This window comes from Schistocerca americana, chromosome 2 (genome assembly GCF_021461395.2).
Source record: "Schistocerca americana isolate TAMUIC-IGC-003095 chromosome 2, iqSchAmer2.1, whole genome shotgun sequence".
In the NCBI taxonomy this organism is placed as follows: domain Eukaryota; kingdom Metazoa; phylum Arthropoda; class Insecta; order Orthoptera; family Acrididae; genus Schistocerca; species Schistocerca americana.
In genome coordinates, this window is record NC_060120.1 from 197,542,770 (window position 1) to 197,565,252 (window position 22,483).

General features: G+C 46.9%; 1 protein-coding gene across 1 annotated transcript in view; it reads left to right on the plus strand.

Annotated features, from left to right (window-relative positions):
- Positions 1-2,756: 2,756 nt before the first annotated feature.
- The window catches only part of LOC124593874, a 41,591-nt gene continuing 21,864 nt past the window's right edge, over positions 2,757-22,483 (plus strand). Inside the window, exons 1-2 of the mRNA XM_047132220.1 lie at positions 2,757-2,799; positions 7,945-8,341. Of these exons, the coding sequence (XP_046988176.1) occupies positions 2,757-2,799; positions 7,945-8,341 (440 nt within the window). The remainder of the gene's footprint in view (positions 2,800-7,944; positions 8,342-22,483) is intronic.

Consider the following 22,483-nt stretch of genomic DNA (forward strand, 5'->3'; position numbering starts at 1 on the left):
AACCAGGGAAAGACCCTTTATTCCCGCAGCACTACAGGGCGATTAGCGTCTTGCCAACTCTCAGCAAGATCTATGAGCGCCTCCTGCTATTACCCATACGAGTTCACGTCACCAACGATCGACTTCTGCCGGATTTCCAATTCGGATTCCTAAAGATGCACTCCGCCCCACAACAGATCATGAGACTGGTGGAAGCAGCCACAGAGGGCTGCAACCACAGAGGCTACTGCGGGATAGTGCTACTTGATGTAGCCAAAGCCTTCGACTCAGTGTGGAATAAAGAGCTATTATACAAGTTTAACATACAGGGGTTCCCCGGGAGCATAGTCGGGTCAATCCAAAGCTATCTCACGAATAGAACTTTCTCTGTCTAGGTAGAAACAACCACCTTCACCAAAAGGCATATTCGTGCCAGGGTGCCACAGGGATTGGTCCTGGGACCCGTTTTGTACAGTGTGTACACTGCAGACACTCCCACAGTCCCCCTGGTGCAAATCGCACAGTATACTGACGACGCAGCCTTTTACACTCGTAATGCGAATAAGACGCAGGTCATTCGTATTCTACAAAGGGCTTTAGATGGCACAGAAACCTGGGCTCGTCACTGACACATCACCATCAACCCTGAAAAGACACAGGCTATGCTGATTGCCTGAAGGCTAGGGATATGCAGACCCCCTCAACACCTCTCCCCCCCCCCCCCCCCCCCCCCCCACTTGCACCTGCACCTACATGTATCCCGACTCCCCTGGCGCAGATCCGCCAAGTATCTCGGCGTAACCTTGGAATCGAGACTAAGTCGAAGAGAAAAATCTCAAACTCTCCAAGTCCTAATGCCAATCCTTAATCCTTAAAATGCCCCACATCTCGCCAACATCAGGCTACTACAAGACACCACCACAATACAGAGACAGTCAAAACTATCCAAGATAATCACACACACACGACATACATTGTGGAGTAAAGGCCAACAGGCTATAAACTCCCCCATACACTTCCCATAGGAGGGGAAAGTAAAAGGTGAAAGGGTGTGCAGACAGACCACTACATCAGAACCACCTGATGATGGTGGAAAGGCTATCCGCCGAAATATCGCGGGACATCAACGATCGCATGCGGATGGACACCCGAGAGCTCTAGAAACATCACATATTCCGGGAAAGCCTCCGATCACATATCAGTAACTGAGTGCATAAATATAATTAACAAAAATTCTATTTAGCACGTCGACATTTTGACATGAAGTACATCATATACATGTAAGTGTTATGGCGTTCACTGGTGCGAGTGTATGAACGGTATAAAATTTTTCTCCCATCCTTGTCACGTATTATGAAAAATTTAGTACTGAAAGCCAAGTTACGTTACAAGGTACAGTCAAGTACATGTCAAATTAACTAAGTACAAGTATTTTAAGAAAGAAACTGCTCTGAAATGTTTTTGTTTCCACTTATTAAAGTATTCTTGGCTATCATGCCGTGGTCGAATGAATTTCTTGCTGAAAGCCAAGGTTTCGTGCTCTTCTGTTGAGGGTAGCCTCAACGGGGGTTGCAGTTTTTTTATGGTTTCGATGCACACCCAGGTTCTCAGTTAACTCATTCGTTCAACTATGGGATAATAGGGTGGAATATTTTAATACAATTTAGAGCCAAGAAAGTTTACCTTTTAAAATGTTCCAGGGCAGTGTCTGAGATACTGCAGTTATGATCAACAGCTGCGTTAAGAATGAACACGCAAATTGATTTCTCATCAGTTGTAACACATTTCACAACAAATGAAAACACCAGAACATATGGAGTTTTGGGCCGGTCCTGGAAGTGTATTCGGGTAGCCAAAGCTGTTAGAGCGATAGGCGGGGAAAATTTGGGTGCTACTGCGGCACAAATTTAATTTGTTTTGAAATATCCTATGATTCATGCCGAACTATAATCGCAATAAGCGAGTTCATCTTATTTTTCAATGATTTATTGCATATGGTTAAACGGCGAAACCAGATTTGTTGACTTTTTGTGGTACTTTGCAAAACATTTATTGTAAACCATAAAGACTGGAACATCACAAGTATGGCTCATCCATTTGATGCAATATGGATGTCTCAGTGCCAAATGATGCACGTCTTCTTGATGTTCCCCCTGCGTGTGCATTTTCAGCTTAATTTACTCGTTTATCTAGTGGAATGTATGACTTGTTACAGCTGACTGCACAGTGCTTTATTCACACTAGTTGTTGGCGAACATTTGGCAGCCTCAGTAGCACTCCAATGATAGCTACCCTGAAATCCTTAAAACTGGTTCTATCTTCTGAATTAGCTTCGCCGAAGATTATGGTGGCACTCGAAGCAGCTACATCCAGAAAATGCCACATCCTGCGGTGTCAGTATTTCGCTTTCACTGTCAGTGTTATCGGTTACTGAGGTCTGATCACTTGGGAACTCGTCCAGTAGTTGATATGTAACATGTCGCTGGTCAGATCAGCAGCACATATATTCCAAGGTTGTATTACTAAGAAGAGGTGACTCGACTCCTACTTGCCAGTGGTTACAGACAAACCCACAGATGCTTATCTCGTTTAACGTACAACCCGGGTTATTGCAGTAATGAATCGAACCACACAAAACGTAAATATGACTACACATCAATTAAAAAAAATGAAATTCTCTGAACTTTATAAAAATAGAAAAGAAACATTTCACAGATAGCGTAGTACAGAAGAAACAAGAGCTACATCGGTATTCTCAGAGCTAGAAAAGGAGCGAAATGTTTGCTACTACAAAATCAGTAACGGAGGCGGCTCCTATAGGTCAGTAGCTATCAGCAGTCGTGATGTTTCAGCCATCGAGTAGTAAGCTAAGTCGTCGGTACATAAAAGGTGATTTCTGGCACTAATCACTGGTAAACTAGGCGTTAAGCAATGTTTGGCCTATGTAGTAATTGGATGGGTAAGGACCTGGGAACACCAGCTATGGTTGGCTCATGGAAACGCAAATTCCTGAAATGGCGTCCAATTGAAAGACTTACACGATGCCCTTGCGCCACACGCCACTACTATTATTATAAACTGAGGTGACAAAAGTCGTGTCCTAATATCGTGTAGGACCACACCTTTTACCCGGCTTAATACAGCAGCTCGAAGTGGCATGGACTCAACAAGTCGTTGGAGGACCGTTGCAGAAATATTGAGCTTTGCTGCCTCTGTAACCTCCCACAATATTGCGGAACTGTTGCCGGTGCAGAATTTTGTGCACGAAGTGACCTCTTGATTACGTCCCATAAATGTTCTATGGGTGGCCAAGTCATTTGCTCGACTTGTCCGGAATTTTCTTCATACCAAGTGTTCCGGTGACATGACGCACTTTCATGCAGAAACATTCCATTGTTGTTTGGGAAATCGATGAATGGCTCCAAATGATCTCCAGATAGTCGTGTATAACAGTTCCTAGTCAATGATCGGTTGAGTTGGACCAGAGGGCCGGTCAATTCCATGTAAACACAGTCCACCCCATTACGGAGCCACCACCAGCTTGCACATTTCTTTGTTGAGAACTTGGGTTCATGGCTTCGTGGGGTCTGCGCCACACTCCAACACTATCATCAGCTCTTACCAACTGAAATCGGCACTCATCTGACCAGGCTACGGTTGTCCAGTCGTCTAGGGTCCAGTCGATGTGGTTTACGAGCCAAGGAGGGGCTCTGTAGGCAATGTCGCGCTGTCAGCAAAGGCACTCGCGTCGGTCGTCTGAGGCCATACCCATTAACGCCAAATTTCGCCGCACTGACCTAACGGATGCGTTCGTCGTACGTCTCGCATTGATTTCTGCGGTTATCTGACGCAGTGCTGCTTGTCTGTTAGCACTGTTACAACTTCCTGAGCTGAGGGATTATGATATCCCCAAATGACCTAGAGGTATGGTCTGGGAGAGACGGATGACTGTTGGCGATGCGTGCAAAGAAACACAGGCAACAGTGTCACTGACTTTATTACATCGAAGGTACACAGCTGGCCTATCACTGAACTTGGCGATGGCACAATGTAGTGCGGAGAGGTCAGCGCTACGTGAACGCTGGAATCTGCAGTGACGGCGTCCGGTTGCCCAGACCTGCTGACGTAGCGGTCTTACTCGCGCCACGGCTAAGTGGCTGCCGTTTGCATTCACTGTGGCCGGCTGACTGCTTCCTCAAGCATCACTCGTGGACCCCATGTAGAGCGCCAAAGGGAAGCAGCTGACCGCCGTCGTTGTGATGAACTTCAGCAGCTCCGGCCACCCGCCCAGGGCTGCTCATTCAGATGACAGCTTTGCCGTCCACCGGACAATGCTACACGGAGAACGGTGGCCAGCACACCTCTCGCTCCTCGCGCCGGTGTAGCTCCAAGGCGCGACGCACCCCGCCACAGTTACGGCCCGTCGGTGCAGTGGAGGTTGGAGGTAGTTTCAGCGGGTCGGTTTGCCACAGATGTCCATCACCAAAAGGTCGTCGTGGTTGTCCGGCAACGTAAACAATCGCCATTCTCTCCGGTTCTAGACTCAGACAGAATGGCGACACAACTGCCTGATTTAGCCTCCAGGCTCGCTTATTTATACTTCTTTTTCCTACGCCTCTGACGTAGTTCCTCTGGAGGAGACAAGTGGAGTGTTCTTTGATAATTACAATGTCAGCATTCCTCAGCCTGCTTCGCCGCTGCGCACAGGTCACTAGGCGTTGTTGTAACTGCAACGTACAAGTTATTTGCGGCACGTGGGTCTCTTTGCTGCCCTGATTACTTCACACTGGTACACATTGTCTGCCGGGTCGTGCCTTCAAGCTGTGAGCGGTGTCATAAACATTCCTTGCCGGCCGGTGTGGCCGTGCGGTTAAAGGCGCTTCAGTCTGGAACCGCGTGACCGCTACGGTCGCAGGTTCGAATCCTGCCTCGGGCACGGATGTGTGTGATGTCCTTAGGTTAGTTAGGTTTAATTAGTTCTAAGTTCTAGGCGACTGATGACCTCAGAAGCTAAGTCGCATAGTGCTCAGAGCCATTTGAGCCATAAACATTCCTTGCAGAATCGTTTGCAGTACATCAATATCGCCTGCACCTACCAACTGTTGTGACAATTGGTCCCGTAACTACTACCCTGCAGCCATAGCTGCGTGAAATTTACAAGAATTGTCGGAACCCGCGCCTGTACTTATTCGTGGCGCAGCACCACTGACAACTCTACGCAAAAGCCGCTGCTGTCGCTCGTTAAGGGAGGGCATTTGGCCACTGCGTTGTCCGTGGTGAGAGGCAATGCCTTAAATTTGGTATTGTCGGCACACTCCTGACACCCTGCATCTCGGAATATTGAATTCCTTAACGATATCCGGTATGGAATGTCCCATGCGTCTAGCTCCAACTACCGATCCACGTTCAAAGTCTTAAAATTTCCGTCGCGTGGCCATAATAACACCGGAAGTCGTTTCTCACGTATGACATGAGTGCAAATAACAGCTCCACCAATTCACTGCCCTTTTTTAGACTACTGGCCATTAAAATTGCTACACCACGAAGGTGACGTGCTACAGACGCGAAATTGAACCGACAGGAAGAAGATGCTGTGATATGCAAACGATTAGCTTTTCAGAGCATTCACACAAGGTTGGCGCCGGTGGCGACACCTAAAACGTGCTGACATGAGTTAACTTTCTAACCGGTTTCTTATACACAAACAGCAGTTGACCGGCGTTGCCTGGTGAAACGTTGTTGTGATGCCTCGTGTAAGGAGGAGAAATGCGTACCATCACGTTTCCGACTTTGATAAAGGTCGGATTGTAGCCTATCGCGATTGTGGTTTATCGTATCACGACGTTGGTCGAGATCCAATGACTGTTAACAGAATATGGAATTGGTGGGTTCAGGAGGGTAATACGGAACGCCGTGCTGGATCCCAACGGCCTCGTATCGCTAGAAGTCGAGATGACAGGCATCTTATCCGCATGGCTGTAACGGATCGTGCAACCACGTCTCGATCCCTGAATCAACAGATGGGGACGTTTGCAAGACAACAACCATCTGCACGAACATTTCGACGACGTTTGCAGCAGCATGGACTATCAGCTCGTAGGCCGCGGCTGCGGTTACCGTTGACGCTGTATCACGGACAGGAGCGCCTGCGATGGTGTACTCAACGACGAACCTGGGTGCACGAATGGCAAAACGTCATTTTTTCGGAAGAATCCAGGTTCTGTTTACAGCATCATGATGGTGGCATCCGTGCCTGGCGACATCGCGGTGAACGCACATTGGAAGCGTGTGTTCGTCAACGCCATACTGGCGTATCACCCGGCATGATGGTATGGGGTGCCATTGGTTACACGTCTCGCTCACCTCTTGCTCGCCTTGACGGCACTTTGAAAAGTGGACGTTACATTTCAGATGTGTTAGGACCCGTGGCTCTACCGTTCATTCGATCCCTGCGAAACCCTACATTTCAGCAGGATAATGCACGACCGCATGTTGCAGGTCCTGTACGGGCCTTTCTGGATACAGAAAATGTTCGACTGCTGCCCTGGCCAGCACATTCTCCAAATCTCTCACCAATTGAAAACGTCTGGTCAATGGTGGCGGAGCAGCTGGCTCGTCACAATATGCTAGTCACTACTCTTGATGAACTGTGGTATCGTGTTGAAGGTGCATGGGCAGCTGTACCTATACACGCCATCCAAGCTCTGTTTGACTCAATGCCCAGGCGTATCAAGGCCGTTATTACGGCCAGAGGTGGTTGTTCTGGCTACTGATTTCTCACGGTCTATTCACCCAAATTGCATGAAAATGTAATCACATGTCATTTGTAGCATAGTACAGGGTGATTCAAAAAGAATACCACAACTTTAAAAATGTGTATTTAATGAAAGAAACATAATATAACCTTCTGTTACACATAATAACAAAGAGTATTTAAAAAGGTTTTTTTCACTCAAAAACAAGTTCAGAGATGTTCAATATGGCCCCCTACAGACACTCGAGCAATATCAACCCGATACTCCAACTCGTTCCACACTCTCTGTAGCATATCAGGTGTAACAGTTTGGATAGCTGCTGTTATTTCTCGTTTCAAATCATCAATGGTGGCTGGGAGAGGTGGCCGAAACACCATATCCTTAACATACCCCCATAAGAAAAAATCGCAGGGGGTAAGATCAGGGCTTCTTGGAGGCCAGTGATGAAGTGCTCTGTCACGGGCTGCCTGGTGGCCGATCCATCGCCTCGGGTAGTTGACGTTCAGGTTTCATAACTAACCTTTTTCGTAGGACTCTCCATACAGTTGATTGTGGAATTTGCAGCTCTCTGCTAGCTCTGCGAGTCGATTTTCCTGGGCTGCAAACAAATGCTTGCTGGATGCGTGCTACATTTTCATCACTCGTCCTCGGCCGTCCAGAACTTTTCCCTTTGCACAAACACCCATTCTCTGTAAACTGTTTGTACCAACGTTTAATACACCACCTATCAGGAGGTTTAACACCATACTTCGTTCGAAATGCACGCTGAACAACTGTCGTCGATTCACTTCTGCCGTACTCAATAACACAAAAGGCTTTCTGTTGAGCGGTCGCCATCTTAGCATCAACTGACGCTGACGCCTAGTCAACAGCGCCTCAAGCGAACAAATGTACAACTAAATGAAACTTTATAGCTCCCTTAATTCGCCGACAGATAGTGCTTAGCTCTGCCTTTTGTCGTTGCAGAGTTTTAAATTCCTAAAGTTGTGGTATTCTTTTTGAATCACCCTGTATATTTGTCTAACGAATACCCGTTTATCATCTGCATTTCTTCTTGGTGTAGCAATTTTAATGATCAGTAGTGTATGTTCTTATGTCCCCCTTTATCGCCCTGTATATGTTTACGCGATACTACCGCCACTAATGTATGTGGATATGGCTGTCCCGTGAGTTTTCACCTCAGTGGAATGTTATTCATTGAACCGGCTAGGTGATAAGCCGAGAGGCCTGCAGACTCTGGCGCGGTTTCAGGACACGGACGCTAGGAGCGGCAGCGTCGGTGGCGGCGGCGCGCCGCTGACTGGCGCCAGCGTGCTGGTGCTGCGCTTCGCGGGCCTGTGGTCCCCACGCGGCCGCGCCGGCCGCCGGCTGTTCGCGCTGTACACGGCGCTGGTGCTGGCGTGCAGCGCGGCCGGCGTGGGCACCTGCGCGCTCAGCCTGCGCTCCTACTGGGGCGACGCGCAGCAGGTGTCGCCCAGCCTCGGCAACGCCATCCTGCTGCTGGCCGGCATCGCCAAGGCCGCCGTCTTCCTCTCCAGGCAGCGCGAGTTCCGCCGCCTGCTGCGCATGCTGGAGCAGCTCGTCTCCAGCCAGGCCGAGTTCGCCAGGTATCCGCACTGCATCACTCACGTGCTCCGGATACCGTGGAGAGTGGTCTCTGGCATGTACTCTACGCCACCAGTGCTTGCTAAAGTTATTGAAAAAGCTGTATATGATCATTTTATATCACACAGTTTACTATCAAATGTACAGTTCGGCTTTAGGAGTCGTTTAACAACTGAAAATGCTATATTCTCTTTTCTCTGTGAGGTACTGGATGGGTTAAACAAAAGGTTTGGAGCCCTAGGCATATTTTTTGATGTAACTAAGGTGTTTTTGATTGTGTTTATCACAAAATGTTGCTCCAGTCGGTTAGTTGTTTGGGGGACGAGACCAAACAGCGAGGTCATCGGTCTCATCGTATTAGGGAAGGACGGGGATGAAAATCGGCAGTGCCCTTTCAGAGGAACCATCCCGGAATTTGCCTAGAGCGATTTAGGGAAATCACGGAAAACCTAAATCAGGATGGCCGGACGCGGGATTGAACCGTCGTCCTCCCAAATGCGTGTCCAGTGTGCTAACCACTGCGCCACCTCGCTCGATATTGCTCCAGAAGTTGGACCATTACAGAATATGGGGAGTAGATCACAATTGGTTCACCTCTTACTTTAGCAGCAGACAGCAAAAGCATATTATTCTCGATGTTGTGAATGGCTGTGATGTTGGGTCTGAGTGTGGTACAATCGAATGGTGGTGCCCCAGGGATCAGTGTTTGGGCCATTCCTGTTCCTTATTTATGTAAATGATATGCCCTCTGGTATTACGGGTAACTCTAAAATATTTCTGTTTGCTGATGACACTAGCTTGGTATAACAGTGGCTCGGTTTCAAATAGTGCCGTTCTTGGCTTGTGGAAAGTGAACTAACGCTAAATCACAGTAAGACTCAGTTGTTACAGTTTCTAACACACAATTCAACAAAAACGAACTTTTTAATTTCATAAAATAGGCATATGATCAGTAAAACTGAACAGTTCACATTTCTAGGTGTTCAGATAGATAGTAAACTGTCGTGGAAAGCCCACGTTCAGGATATTGTTCAAAGACTTAATGCTGCCATTTTTACTATTCGAACGGTATCTGAAGTAAGTGATCGTTAGACACGAAAATTAGTCTACTTTGTTTATTTTCATTCGCTTATGTCGTATGGTATTATATTTTGGGGTAACACTTCCCATTCTAAAAGGATATTTTTGGCTCAGAAGCGGGCGATTCGGGCAATAAGTGGTGTAAATTAGCGAACCTCTTGTCGACCCCTGTTCGCTAGCCTGGGCATTTTTACATTGGCCTCTAAATATTCCCATTCTTTAATGTCATTTCTTGTTAACAATATCAGCTTATTCCCAAGAATAAACAGCTTTCACTCAGTTAATACTAGGCAGAAATCCATCCTGCATTGGGGTCGGATTTCCTCAACTCTCGCGCAGAAAGGTGTGTAGTATACTGCTGCATCCATTTTCAAATAGAAACTGAAGAGTTTCCTCATGGGTCAATCCTTCTATTCTGTCGAAGAGTTCCTTGAAAATTTAAGCTGATTTTTATGTTGTATTGCTGATTGCGTCTACTTAAGCTTATGGTTTGACATTTTTGGTTTCATGAACACTTTATTTTTATCTGTTATTACTTTTATGTTGTAATTCAAATGGGTCAAATGGTTCTGAGCACTATGGGACTTAACATCGAAGGTCATCAGCCCCTAGAACTTAGAACTACTTAAACCTAACTAACCTAAGGACATCACACACATCAATGCCCGAGGCAGGAATCGAACCTGCGACCGTAGCGGTCGCGCGGTTCCAGACTGCAGTGCCTAGAACCGCTCGGCCACTCTGGCCGGCTCTGTTGTAATTTCATGTACTGACACGTTTCATGACCTTGCAGATTTGTTCCTCAATTTGGTCGTACGGAACTTGACGCGTAAATAAAAAAATAAACAAATTATGTTGGTGCAAAAGTTCGCAGCATAAGTGTAATAAACAAAACAGATTCTCATAACAGAGACTTTAGTCATCAATAATACAGTGGTGTCCAAAATTAAAACAAGAAACCACAACCCCCCCGCCCTTTTTTTTTTTTTAATATAGTGTGTAGTGTGAACTGAAGGGATCATCCTTGATGACTTATTCTTCTAGGATGGGATGTAAGGATAAAAGGAAAACACTTTATTTATTACACATCAGTTAGGCTTGGGCACGCAATGGGTCCTTTAGCCTGCTGTCTTTGGTGACGTCTATCTCCCGTGGAGGGTGAAATGTGTCAAGGCTGTTATGTGTGGCTGCTTCCTCGTGTTATGACAGATTGGGTATGGGGGGTGAAACGTTATTGATTTCGGTACTCGATACTTGTGCCATCTTGCAGGTTTTACCGTTCCTACCGATTCTAATTGTTGAACTTCGTCCCTAAGGGCATCGATCTTGTCAAAAACTCGTAGAGCCTTATCATGGACCTTCTCTTGTATAGTGGTCTCGTGGAGTGTGGTGCGGATGTCGACGTTTCTTGTCCACCATGGAGCTCCTGTGATCCATCAATAGCAAATGTTTTGCAGCGCTTGGAGTTTGTTGTAGTTGGAGACGCACGTAGTTCCCCACGAGGTGGAGCCATACAACATTGTGGGTCCAACTGTTGCCTTATACAATTGGAGTTTAGTCTTAGAGTTGAGATACTTACTCTTCAGGAACGGAATCAATGACCTGGCCATCTTCTGGGCTGCCGTCTTCTTGTCGTCAATATGCTGCACAAAGAGTAATTTTTTGTCGAGGTAGACCCCGAGATACTTCACTCCCGGCGACCATGGGATAAATTGGTCAGCTATTGGGAGTCTGTTGTTCAGAACTGGTTTCCTCCGTATGAACAGAACGGCTGCCGTCTTCGTCGGGTTGATCGTTATCTTATTTTGCAGCGCCCAGCGTCCCATTACAGCAAGTTGCCGTTGCATCCTAGCGATTAGCTGGTCCAAGTGTCGTCCAGTTGTCAGAAAGGCCGTATCGTCCGCATAAAAACTCGCCGTAACAAGGGGGACAGTTGGGATGTCATCTATATATAAGTTGAAAAGCAGAAGCGAAATGACAGAGCCCTGCGGAATTCCTGCGGAGATCAGTTTCTTTTCGGAGTTTTTATCGTCGACTCGGACATACAGTTTCCTGTCCTGCAGAAAGCTGTCTATGAGTCTAATGTAACAATCCGCAATAGGGGTAGTGCGATGCAGTTTGACGATAAGGTCATCCCTCGGGGATGAGTACATGCTGTAGATCGGTGTTACCCTCCACATCGAACGCAGCGAGCAGGCAAGCTGCAATAATTAGCTGTATGTTCGAATCGCTGGCAGTGGCGACATTGAACAGGTCCTTCTTGTCTGTTGTAGGTTTCAATAGCGACTTTAGTATATAGAAGGTATTTGATGTCGTAAATCTTATAGTTTTCCTTTTGGGCTGGCAACGTGACACAGTAAGCATCTTGAGGTCGGAATTCTTTCGTGTTGTCGTCTCGATTTTTAAACTGGTGGACGTTGATGACAGGGAAACCCTTCTCTATCAGTGCGGCTTTCAGTTCTTCCTCCGTAACTTCGGCAGGTAGACGTTTGACAACCACTTTGAGGTCCTTGTCCTCTGCGGCCTGATGTGTAAAAAAGTGGATGTCATTCGACACAAAGAAATTGATGGCCCGCCGTTGATCTTCATAGGAGTCAAAGTGATATTTGATCCTGTCTCGTTGGTATATGGCCTTAAGACTGCCGTCAATATTCGCTTTCAGCGCCTTGTTGAGTTTCATGTAGTTCTTGGTATGGTAAATAGTAACGGGCGGGACTTTGCATGGTAAGTTCCGGCCAGAGCCATCTGTCCCCTCTTTATCTGCTTCGAGATTGACATCACTCGTGTGGTCCATACGTTCTGGGGCATCCGTAATATCTTCCGTCGCAATAGCCGCATAACGGTTGGAAGTTTTCAGTTCTTCTGGACGTTGTCGCTTCCGAGAGTTGTTCTGCTTAGGAGAAGCGTTGAGTCGTTTTCTTTGGCGAACTAGTGTAAAATCGCCCTCTCCGTCGGTGGGCTGCATGGTCCAAACTTCTTCAGAGGAGACTCCCTCCATTTCGTCGTCGTCTTCTGGTGGAGAAAATTGTTCCACGTCGTCTACGTGTTCTTCAGGCTGTGAAGTAGGAACTGTACTAGTGCGGTCGTCGTATACTTCCTCACTTTGCAGAATCATGTGTTGTATTTCACGTCTTAGTTCCCGTTGTTGCCGATCGTTTTGTGTTAGCTGATGCCTCTCGTCATAGGGGTTTGACGTATGTTGTCCTCCGCTCTGCATTCGCATATCGCTCGAAGTGATCCTGTCCTCATTATGTTGCCTTTCAGAATCCATTGTCGTTGCAGGGGTCGTCGCCACTGTATCCGTCCTGTGGGGAGCAGCCGCAGGGACGGCCGGCGGGGCAGGCCCCACCGACCGGCCAGCGGCCGGCCCCGGCGCGACCCAGCCGGTTGGCTCGGGCGCGCGCGCTCCGTTGTCCGCACTCATCGCCATCGCGCGCTCAACTGCGTCCCCGCCCTGAGTCTAATTCACGGTACAATCATACAAACTGTCAACAGATGTCCGTACGATCGTGTCCTGCACGAGAGCTGTCATTCTGCTCAACGGACAACCACGCCAACGATGACATAAGGGCACCTATCAATGGCTGTGTACACAGTCACAGAGGGTGCAGTATGCCACAGAGAAGAGGCCTACCAGGCTCTCTGCAGAGGAGGGCCACGGGAAGAATGGAAGCAGGACAGTCGCAAACTGATGTGACCTGATGGCGTAATGTGAATCGTTCTGTTGTCTTTCGATAGTGGCAACAGTTTACAGAGATCGAAACTATCCCGAAGACGAGGGCGGGGCCGACCACGTGTAACATTGGAAAGAGAGGACCGTTATTTGGTTCTACGGACACGACGGTACCACCTTAATATTGCACAGCAGCTGGCATCCGATCTCGCAACATCCACTGGACGTGTTGTATCGAGGCAGAGGGTGTACGGAAGGCTTCAGTAGAGCGGCCCTTATTGTCAGAGACGTGCTGTAGAGTGGAGCCGCCAACATGCCACCTAGACGGTCCAACTGTGGGCTTTTCTCACAGATGAGTCCACATTTGCTCTGGACAGTGATTCTAGACGCATTCGCATCTAGAGGGAACGTGGAACACGATTTTGGGACCCAACCATTATGGAAAGAGACTGATTACGAGGATGATCCCTAATGGTGTGGGCCAGGATTATGTTAACCATTCGAACATCTCTTCATGAAATTGTACTGTTAAATCGGCAAGATTTAACTGCTGTAAGGTATAGTGACGGGATCTTGTGACCTCATGCGGTTGTTCCGAGGTGCTGAGGACCGAGCCTTCGTATTGCTGGACGATAATGCTCCAGCACATAGAGCACGTGTGGTTGATGGTTTCCGGGATACGGAAGATATTGCACACATGACGTGGCCTGCACGCTCTCTCGATTTGAATCCCATAGGGCATACCTGGGATGCACTAGAGACACGGGTTGCCATCGCGTCAGCATCCACCAATACTTGCGAGCAGCGCTGCAGGAAGAATCGGCGTTATTGCCTAAACATGAGATTGATGACATCACTCACACCACGCCCAGTTGCTCAGTCAGGCCTGTATTGCTGCTAGAGGTGGTCAGACGCCATACTGAACGCATTAACCAGTTGTTGGAATGTGTGTGTGAACCGTTAAGTTGGAGAAAACAAAGAACGTTTTTGTCTACCGTTATGCGTGTTGCAGTTGTTTACGTTCTGTATTCTTTAAATTGCTTCTACGTTACTATCACTTAATTATACTATTTTGTGACAAAGTAAACACAACCTTGCAAAATTTCGGTTTGCTGCTTTAATTTTGTACACAGTGTATATTATCCTTCACTACTTACAACAGTCTGCCAGTGCTGCGGTAACCTTTTTACTCCGCAACTGTAGAAATCGTATGGATTTGAACAAAGAACTCGTCGAGCCATGTTAGAACGTAATTTCACTCGGAAAGAAAGTTCGTTGAAGATTGTTCAACAGACAGCGGAAAAGGTGACAATCTAAGATCGCAAGATAAAGTGAGCGAGGTGGCTGCGGAATGACTTCCCAACGGAACTGCTGTAAAGTTTTATTTGTCAGTCTAGCAGAATGGGGGTGGGAGTTATCGTGGAAGAGCGCCACTTCACGCTGTCTTCCTGGTCGTTGTGCCTGGATTGCGTGTATCTCAGTTGCTGCCAATAAAGATCAGCACTGACGGTTACACCTCGGGGAAGTAATTCCTAGTAGTTCACCACTCTGTCGCTGTGTCTCCAGATGCATAACATTATCTTTTCTGCGATGCCCACAGGGCATGGATCAAGCTACTTTTTTTAGCCTCAACCAATCCTTTTTCTCCTTTATTTTAACATAAAGACACCATTCCTCGTTACCAGTAACGGTACAGGATACGAACGGTCGGCGTTGTTCACAAGCCAACTGATGACGAACGAGCAGAGATGCACATACACTATGTGATCAAAAGTATGCGGACACCTGGCTGAAAATGGCTCACAAGTTCGTGACACTCTCTATCGGTAATTCTGGAATTCAATATGGTGTTGGCCCACCATTAGCCTTGGTGACAGCTTCCACTCTCGCAGCCATACGATCAAACAGGTGCTGGAAGGTTTCCTGGGGAATGGGAGCCCATTCGTGACGGAATGCTGCACTAAGGAGAGTTATCGACGTCGATAGGTGAGGCCTGGCACGAAGTCGGCGTTCCAAAACATCCCAACGGTGTTCTATAGGATTCAGGTCAGGACTCTGTGCAGGCCAGTCCATTACAGGGATGCTATTGTCGTGTAACCACTCCGCCGCAGACCGTGCATTATGAACAGGTGCTCGATGGTGTTGAAAGATGCAATCGCCATCCCCGAATTGCTCTTCTACAGTGTGAAGCAAGAAGGTGCTTAAAACATCAATGTAGGTCTGTGCTGTGATAGTGCCACGCAAAACAACAAGGGGTGCAAGCGCCCTCCATGAAAAATACGACCACACCATAACACCACCGCCTCCGAATTTTACTGTTGGCACTACACACGCTGGAAGATGACGTTCAGCGGGAATTTGCCATACCCACACCCTGCCATCGGATCGCCACATTGTGTACCGTCATTCCTCACTCCACACAACGTTTTTCCACCGTGCACTAGTCCAATGTTTACGCTCCTTACACCGAACAAGGCATAGTTTGGCATTTACCAGCGTGATGTGTGGCTTATGAGCAGCCGCTCGACCATGAATTCCAAGTTTTCTCACCTCCCGCCTACTATCATAGTACTTTTGAATACATCGTGGGAGCAGACAGTGATCAAGATTATTACTAATCAGCAGTGATTTACCACCAGAAGAAGGCTCCTGCTCATATAGCATTTTGGTCTAAAGATGTCCACAGGCGTGGTCAAAACCGGTTACCAGAATAAATAAATTTGTCAACAAGACTGATTTTAATAGTAACTATTATCGTAGTACTTGCAGTGGATCCTGATGCTGTTTGGAATTCCTATGTGATGGTCTGGATAGATGTGTGCCTATTACACACTACAACCCTCGTCTACTGTCGTCAGTCTCTGTCAGTCAACAGATGAGATCGGCCTGTACGCTTTTGTGCTATACGTGTCCGTTCACGTTTCGACTTCACTATCACATCGGAAACAGTGGACCTAGGGATGTTTCGGAATGTGGAAATCTCGCATACAGACGTATGACACAAGTGACACCCAATCACCTGACCACGTTCGAAGTCCGTGAGTTACGTAGAGCGCCCCATTCTGCTCTCTCATGATGTCTAATGGCTACTGAGGTCGCTGATATGGAGTACCTGGCAGTAAGTGGCAGCACAATGTACCTAATATGAATAACGTATGTTTTTGGGGGTTTCCGGATACTTTTGATAACACAGCGTATGGCCACCCGCTTATTTATATGATTTTGACTTAGAACGTGCGGTACCCGTTCTCCACTTTTTCATCTTCCCCATTGCATGCAAATATCACACGAAGATGGTATGATCACAGTTCATCACATTTGACGATTCTCGAGTGCACGGACGTGGAACAGTGTGGATTAATGCGTTTAAACGATCTTCATGAAACGCCAAAGGTCTTCCTGATCGCGAGAGTTTCTAATGCCGGAAGGATCATCCCCAAAACGAGAAAACCATTTTCTTGCCCTGCTCTGTCCAGTGACGTTAACCCCAAACACGGCGCAATTGTTTCTGGCTGTCACAGGTCTATTGAAATGAAACAAAAGAATATGTCGGAAATGTTCTGAATTCTCCGCTTGAAATTCCATGTTCTGGCATCCACAGGCTCACCTGCTGTCTAAAAAAAGATGCAACGAGAGGCGGATCAGCAAGTAACAAAGATGGCGGCAAGTGTTTTGTTGTCAGTAGAGAAGCAGGTACAGCAGAATGGGTCGTTAAAGTGAACTCATTGATTACGATCATGGACAAGTCACTGGATATCACCTGAGTAACAAGTCATTCAAGGACATTTAGATCCTTCCAAAGCTTCCAAAGTCTACTGACGGCGATGCTAATGTGAAGTTGGAACACGAATGAACAATCAATCACAGCTAAACCAAGAGCAGGCAGAACTCGTGTACTGACGGGTATGGACCGCCGAGCATTTTGGGGGTGGCTGTTAATAAACCGGATGGCATCAGCGGAAGCGATCACTCTTGAGTTCTAACGTGCTACCAGCAATCCAGCCAGGCTAGTGACTGGGTGCGGAGGGGCGGGGAAGGGAGGAGGCAAAAACAATGGGGTGCAATGGTTGAGCATCTCCTCTGTAACAAAAGACCAGCGGTGGTTGTGGGGGTGTAAAGACCGACGCCACCGCACAGTGGGTGACAGGAAACGAGTGATTTGTAAGGCTGAATCACGCTGTACCGCCTGGCAAACGGATGGCAAGATTTGGATTTGGCGAATGGCTGGAGAACGTTACCCACTATAATCTGTGGTGTCAACAGTGAAGTAAAAAAGTGTTGATGTTACGATATGGGTGGTGGGGGGTGTCTTTTGCTTAAAACCGCTAAATGCGGAAGAATACGAAGACATTTTACAACAGTGTGAACTGTGTAATTCCTACAGTAGAACAGTTCGTAAGCGATGATTCTTTGTGTCGCCATGACAATGCACTCTATCATAAAGCAGGGTCCCGATCTCAACACAATGGAACACATTCTGGACGATTAAGGGCCTCGGCTTCGCTCCAGACCCCAGCGGCCAGCATCATTACATTCTTTGGTTTCGGCCCTTGAAGAAAAATACACTTCAGACACCTCATTGACGTGTCCCCAGGAGAGTTGAAGCCGCCACAAAGAAAGTGGAGGTTGTTTTATGCACCTCTGCTGCAGGATTTGATTTTAGTGTATTCTTGCTTCTGATGGAGGTATACTTAGATATACCGAAACCGTGGTCAAGAATTTCAATAAATCTTAATCCTGCAACTATTTGGCTGTTATCATTTACCGTGAAGCTTTTCAACAACTGCCGCTTCAGCCATGATTAAAATTTTGATCTAACCAGGATTAATTCTCTGCACTGCTACACATCTGAGAATCAAGCTAAATAATAATCGCCAGCCTCGCTTTCAAAAGATTAAACTTTCCGCTATTCCATTATCAATAATCAAAGCCGCGCGGGAATTCAACGACTTTCAGAATGATTGGGATATTGGACCACTGAACTGGATTATGTTGACCTCTAACACTTTATACACTATGTGGAAATGGCTACCGCCGGCCGCGGTGGCCGAGCGGTTCTAGGCGCTTCAGTCCGGAACCACGCGACTGCTACGGTCGCAGGTTTGAATCCTGCCTCGGGCGTGGATGTGTGTGATGTCCTTAAGTTAGTTAGGTTAAAGAAGTTGTAAGTTCTAGGGGACTGATGACCTCAGATGTTAAGTCCCATAGTGCTCAGAACCATTTGAACCATTAAACGGCTACCCTCAAGTTCCACTGCTTATCTCCAAAATATGCAATAACGAAACTTGAATTATAATTCAAAGTGGATAGGAAAAGACAGACACAGAATAAAACACACTTAAACTTGCAGTAAGACGACCATAATCTGTTGGCTTCAACGAAAACCTCGCCAAGTCTGTTTCGCTGGCTAAACTCCACGGCCCAGCTAGCTACTCGGGTTCACAATGTAATATGAGGACTCGACCTATTGAACTGTCTAGGCGATCGCTAAATGGCAACACTTCCCTGAAAAAGCGGAATGATTGAAACCCAAATCCACAGCCGCTTCCGGAAACGCACTTTCGGAGCTATCAATTTTCTGTACTTCACAAAAGAACTCGGTTGATCAAGAAGGATTACTTTCTGCGCTTTTAAGAAATTCACTACGGAAACATCACCTTCAGCCCAGAGGTCACACAACTTCTAAAGCTCAAAATCGCTCCACGAAATTGTAGAACATTTAGGTCTACTGGCCGGTCAGAATTATGGGTAGGTGGTAGGCCTTTTCACTGATCATTTCCTGTTCCCACTTTCAGGACTTGTACAAGTTTCTCTGAAACATGTATTGGAGTACACCGGCTCCCGTGGGAAAATAACTCGACCATGATCTGGCCTGTTTAAGAGTATTAGAACAAAAAACCCATACTGAAGATGTCTTCCTTCCTCTAGAAACTGACACATCATACGTAGTAAGTACTGGTAGAGCACACTTGCGCCACTCGGAAATGATACATTACATGCTTTAAATTATGAAAGACCACAGTACTACATTCCTAATTATAAGTACGACTTGATGTCAAATGTTATACACAGCTGCCTGTTAAAACCCCAATAGCAGAAACGACAGCAAATAACGAAATTTTACTTGCTGTGAGTATGTAGTATCTCCTAAAATCCGTCCTAGCAGGCCTTGGAAGGCCCAACGGTACCGACCGGCCTCCGTGTCATCCTCAGTCTACAGGAGTCACTGGATGCGGATATGAAGGGTCATGTGGTCAGCACACTGCTCTCCAGGCTCTGTGTCAGTTTACGAGACCGGAGCCGCTACTTCTCAGTCAAGTAGCTCCTCGGTTTGCCTCACAAGGACTGAGCGCACCCCGCGTGCCAACAGCGCTCGGCAGCCCTGATGGCCACCCATCCAAGTGCTAGTCCAGCCCGACAGCTCTTAACTTCGGTGATCTGACGCGAACCGGTGTTACCACTGCGGCAAGGCAGTATGTAGTATAGAGGACGAATATTTCATTAAACTTGTAAATGATCAGAGGTTATGGAGTGTGCTATCATATATCGATACCACACTGCTGGCATCCCATGGTTTGTAAGGGCAACATAAATTTCCATCAAATGCCGATAGCAGTCTTGCAGGATCCGGTGGTCCCAGTGGAGCACGCCTGCTGAGCCACGCCCCCAGCAGCTCTGTACCACGAGCGTCCTCTATAGTAGAGGGTCGGCGGCGGCAGCCACTCAGCCCAATCCCAAGAAAGCCGAGTTGCACCCCAGTCACGGCCCTGTTACTATCGCTCATGCATCAATTAAGAGAGCGTCTCCCAGTGATACTCTTGTTGCTATTAATATTAGCTGAACTTTACTGCTTCATTTCCCTTTGTTAAGAGTCTTCATGCGCTTGCAGAAAGCTACCAATTAAGTAAAGCTTCTGTTTACTGTATTTACTTGTTGGCTAATCATTTCTGCTCCTGTCCAGCTTTCCTATAACGACAGCCGCTACAGCACTCTGTAGACCACCTCTCCTTGGTGTTGTTTACGAAGTAATCCACAACATACAGTGTCCAACATTTGGTAAAGAGAGCTGCCACCTCTAGGAGACACAACGATTGGGCTCAGTGATGAATTTATTTTGCATGATAGATATAGTTATGTTATTCCATGATGCCTCAGCTCTATGTCAGGGCTCATCAGTGGTACCAGCTAGCGATTGGAGCGGCTTGAGTCACTCGGGAACCCAGGATCTCATGTTTGCAGTGGGTCACACATTTGGAGAATGTGAAAGTCGGTGGAACAGTCGACCCCTGCACCGGCGTAAGCCAGGACACATGGGGATCATGTGGTATAAGGTTACCTCTTTCAAACAAAGTATCACATATAATGTAAGGACAGAGCACAGTCACCGAACCTAAAACGCCAGAAACGTAAGGCCTGCTCTACAAATTACAGGTATAAAAATCAGAGATGATTGAGTTTTGTACCCAATGGCATACCGCACCTCCGAACCAGGTGCTGCGACATACTACTATGACAAAAGCAGTCTCACAACGTTCCTTCCCATCGTAGCCTCCAAACATGGATGCGTCCAACGTGATTCTACACACAAAACGGGGACTCATCTGGAGAGGCGAGCTGGTGCTACTCCTGTGTTTCGTGTTGAGTGCTCAACTGTCGCCGCAATTCTCTCTGCTGCTGCGAGCCACGTGAAATTGCAACAATGTTCGCTGCAGCGAGATTGCGTGATGGCCCAGAAGTCATCGTACTGTCCGTGTAGAAACTTCTCGCAAACAAGCCCACTTCCTTACTAAAGGCACATGACGTTGCTCTAAGCTCGTACATGGCCGAGTGAACAATCTGTGTTCTCAGGCACTAGTCATATGAAGGTGCTGAGGGTATGCATGTTTTTGAGCGTGACCCTGCAGAACCAATGAATTACTTTTTTGAGGGACAGTCATGGGATCCCGACTGATATGAATGAAAAATCGTAATATTGATAGGCCTCGGTGCTGCCCCTGGCAAACACCAAGACATGGTAATAGATGTTTCTCCTTGTTACATGTAGCATAACGCCTGTCTCTTACAAACAACCAGCATTGAGATGCGATTTCTGAATGAGAATCCCCCTACTTTATCTTATCTTTTAATATAGAGTGTAGATGTCAACACTGTTACCTACTTTGCCCGTTTAGGCTAACCATTTGCACCACAAGCATGTAGTACACATTTGTCGCATGCCATCTTCGCGACGTTGCAATTTTACGGCTACCTGACATGTTACGGCAACCCATCTGGCACAACAACGTCGCAGGTTGCCTACATGCTACTCAACCACTCAGCACAACAAAACAGTTTTGCAGCGGTTCCAATAGGCGGTCCTTTCAGCACCAGAAAGGGTCGCTTACCTGGGGGGACCTATAAACATCTGCAACCTACATAACATAAAATAGTGCCTGCGATATATAGCCACGCGACAGTATTTAAGTCCGCTCACTGCCATGCAGAGGCAGTCCACGTCATGTCAGAGCTACAAACGGACATCTGCTCCACTACGGCGCCGCCGCCTGCTGCCGACCAGCTGTCTCCTGCATTGACACTGCCTGGCCTCTGCAGCTCCGTCGATGGTCCATTTCCGTGGTTTGATGTTGTAACCTGCTTCACAAACTTTGTTAGACCACTGACTGTTTTCCCAAGGATCTACATCACTGTGCGCGTACTAAGAGTAAACTTTTGTGGAACTTGGTTTCCATGTGCAGCAGTTGAACTTTGTAACTATTAATTACTTTTGAATACATTATGGGAGTGACAGTGATCAATGTGTTACAAATATCTACCATTAAAAACAGTCTTGATCATAATTTATTTATTAAGGTGACGGTTTCGACCACTACTGTGGTCATCTTCAGTCCAATGAGTAAGAACCTCCTTCTGCTGGAGAATTCAGTAGTGATTCTCCAGCAGAAGGAGCTTCTTACTCATTGGTCTGAAGATGACCACAGTAGCGGTCGAAACAGGTCACCGTAATAAATAAATTGTGATCAAGACTGTTTTTGATAGTAAATAATTGTAACTTTTAGTTTGTGGAAAACAGTACCAAGTATGAGACTTCGAGTTGTTGAACATAGGACTTCAGCCTGTTAGTCATATTTGAGTGTTAATTGCGTTTTGTTCGCTGGAGGGGACGAGCATACTGTTTTTGAGGCAAATTAGTGACTTAAGTTCCGCCTACGGCCTACGGCGGTATCTTCCGTGAAGATACTTTTCAACGGAATACAAGAAGGTGCGTAATAGAAAGCTTTTTAATGCAGTCTTAAACTCCACCACATTAGTCAAGCGATATTTAACACATGTGGAGCCATGTATCTGACTCATTTCTACACTAATGTTTACCCATTGAAGGTTTTCTAGTGGT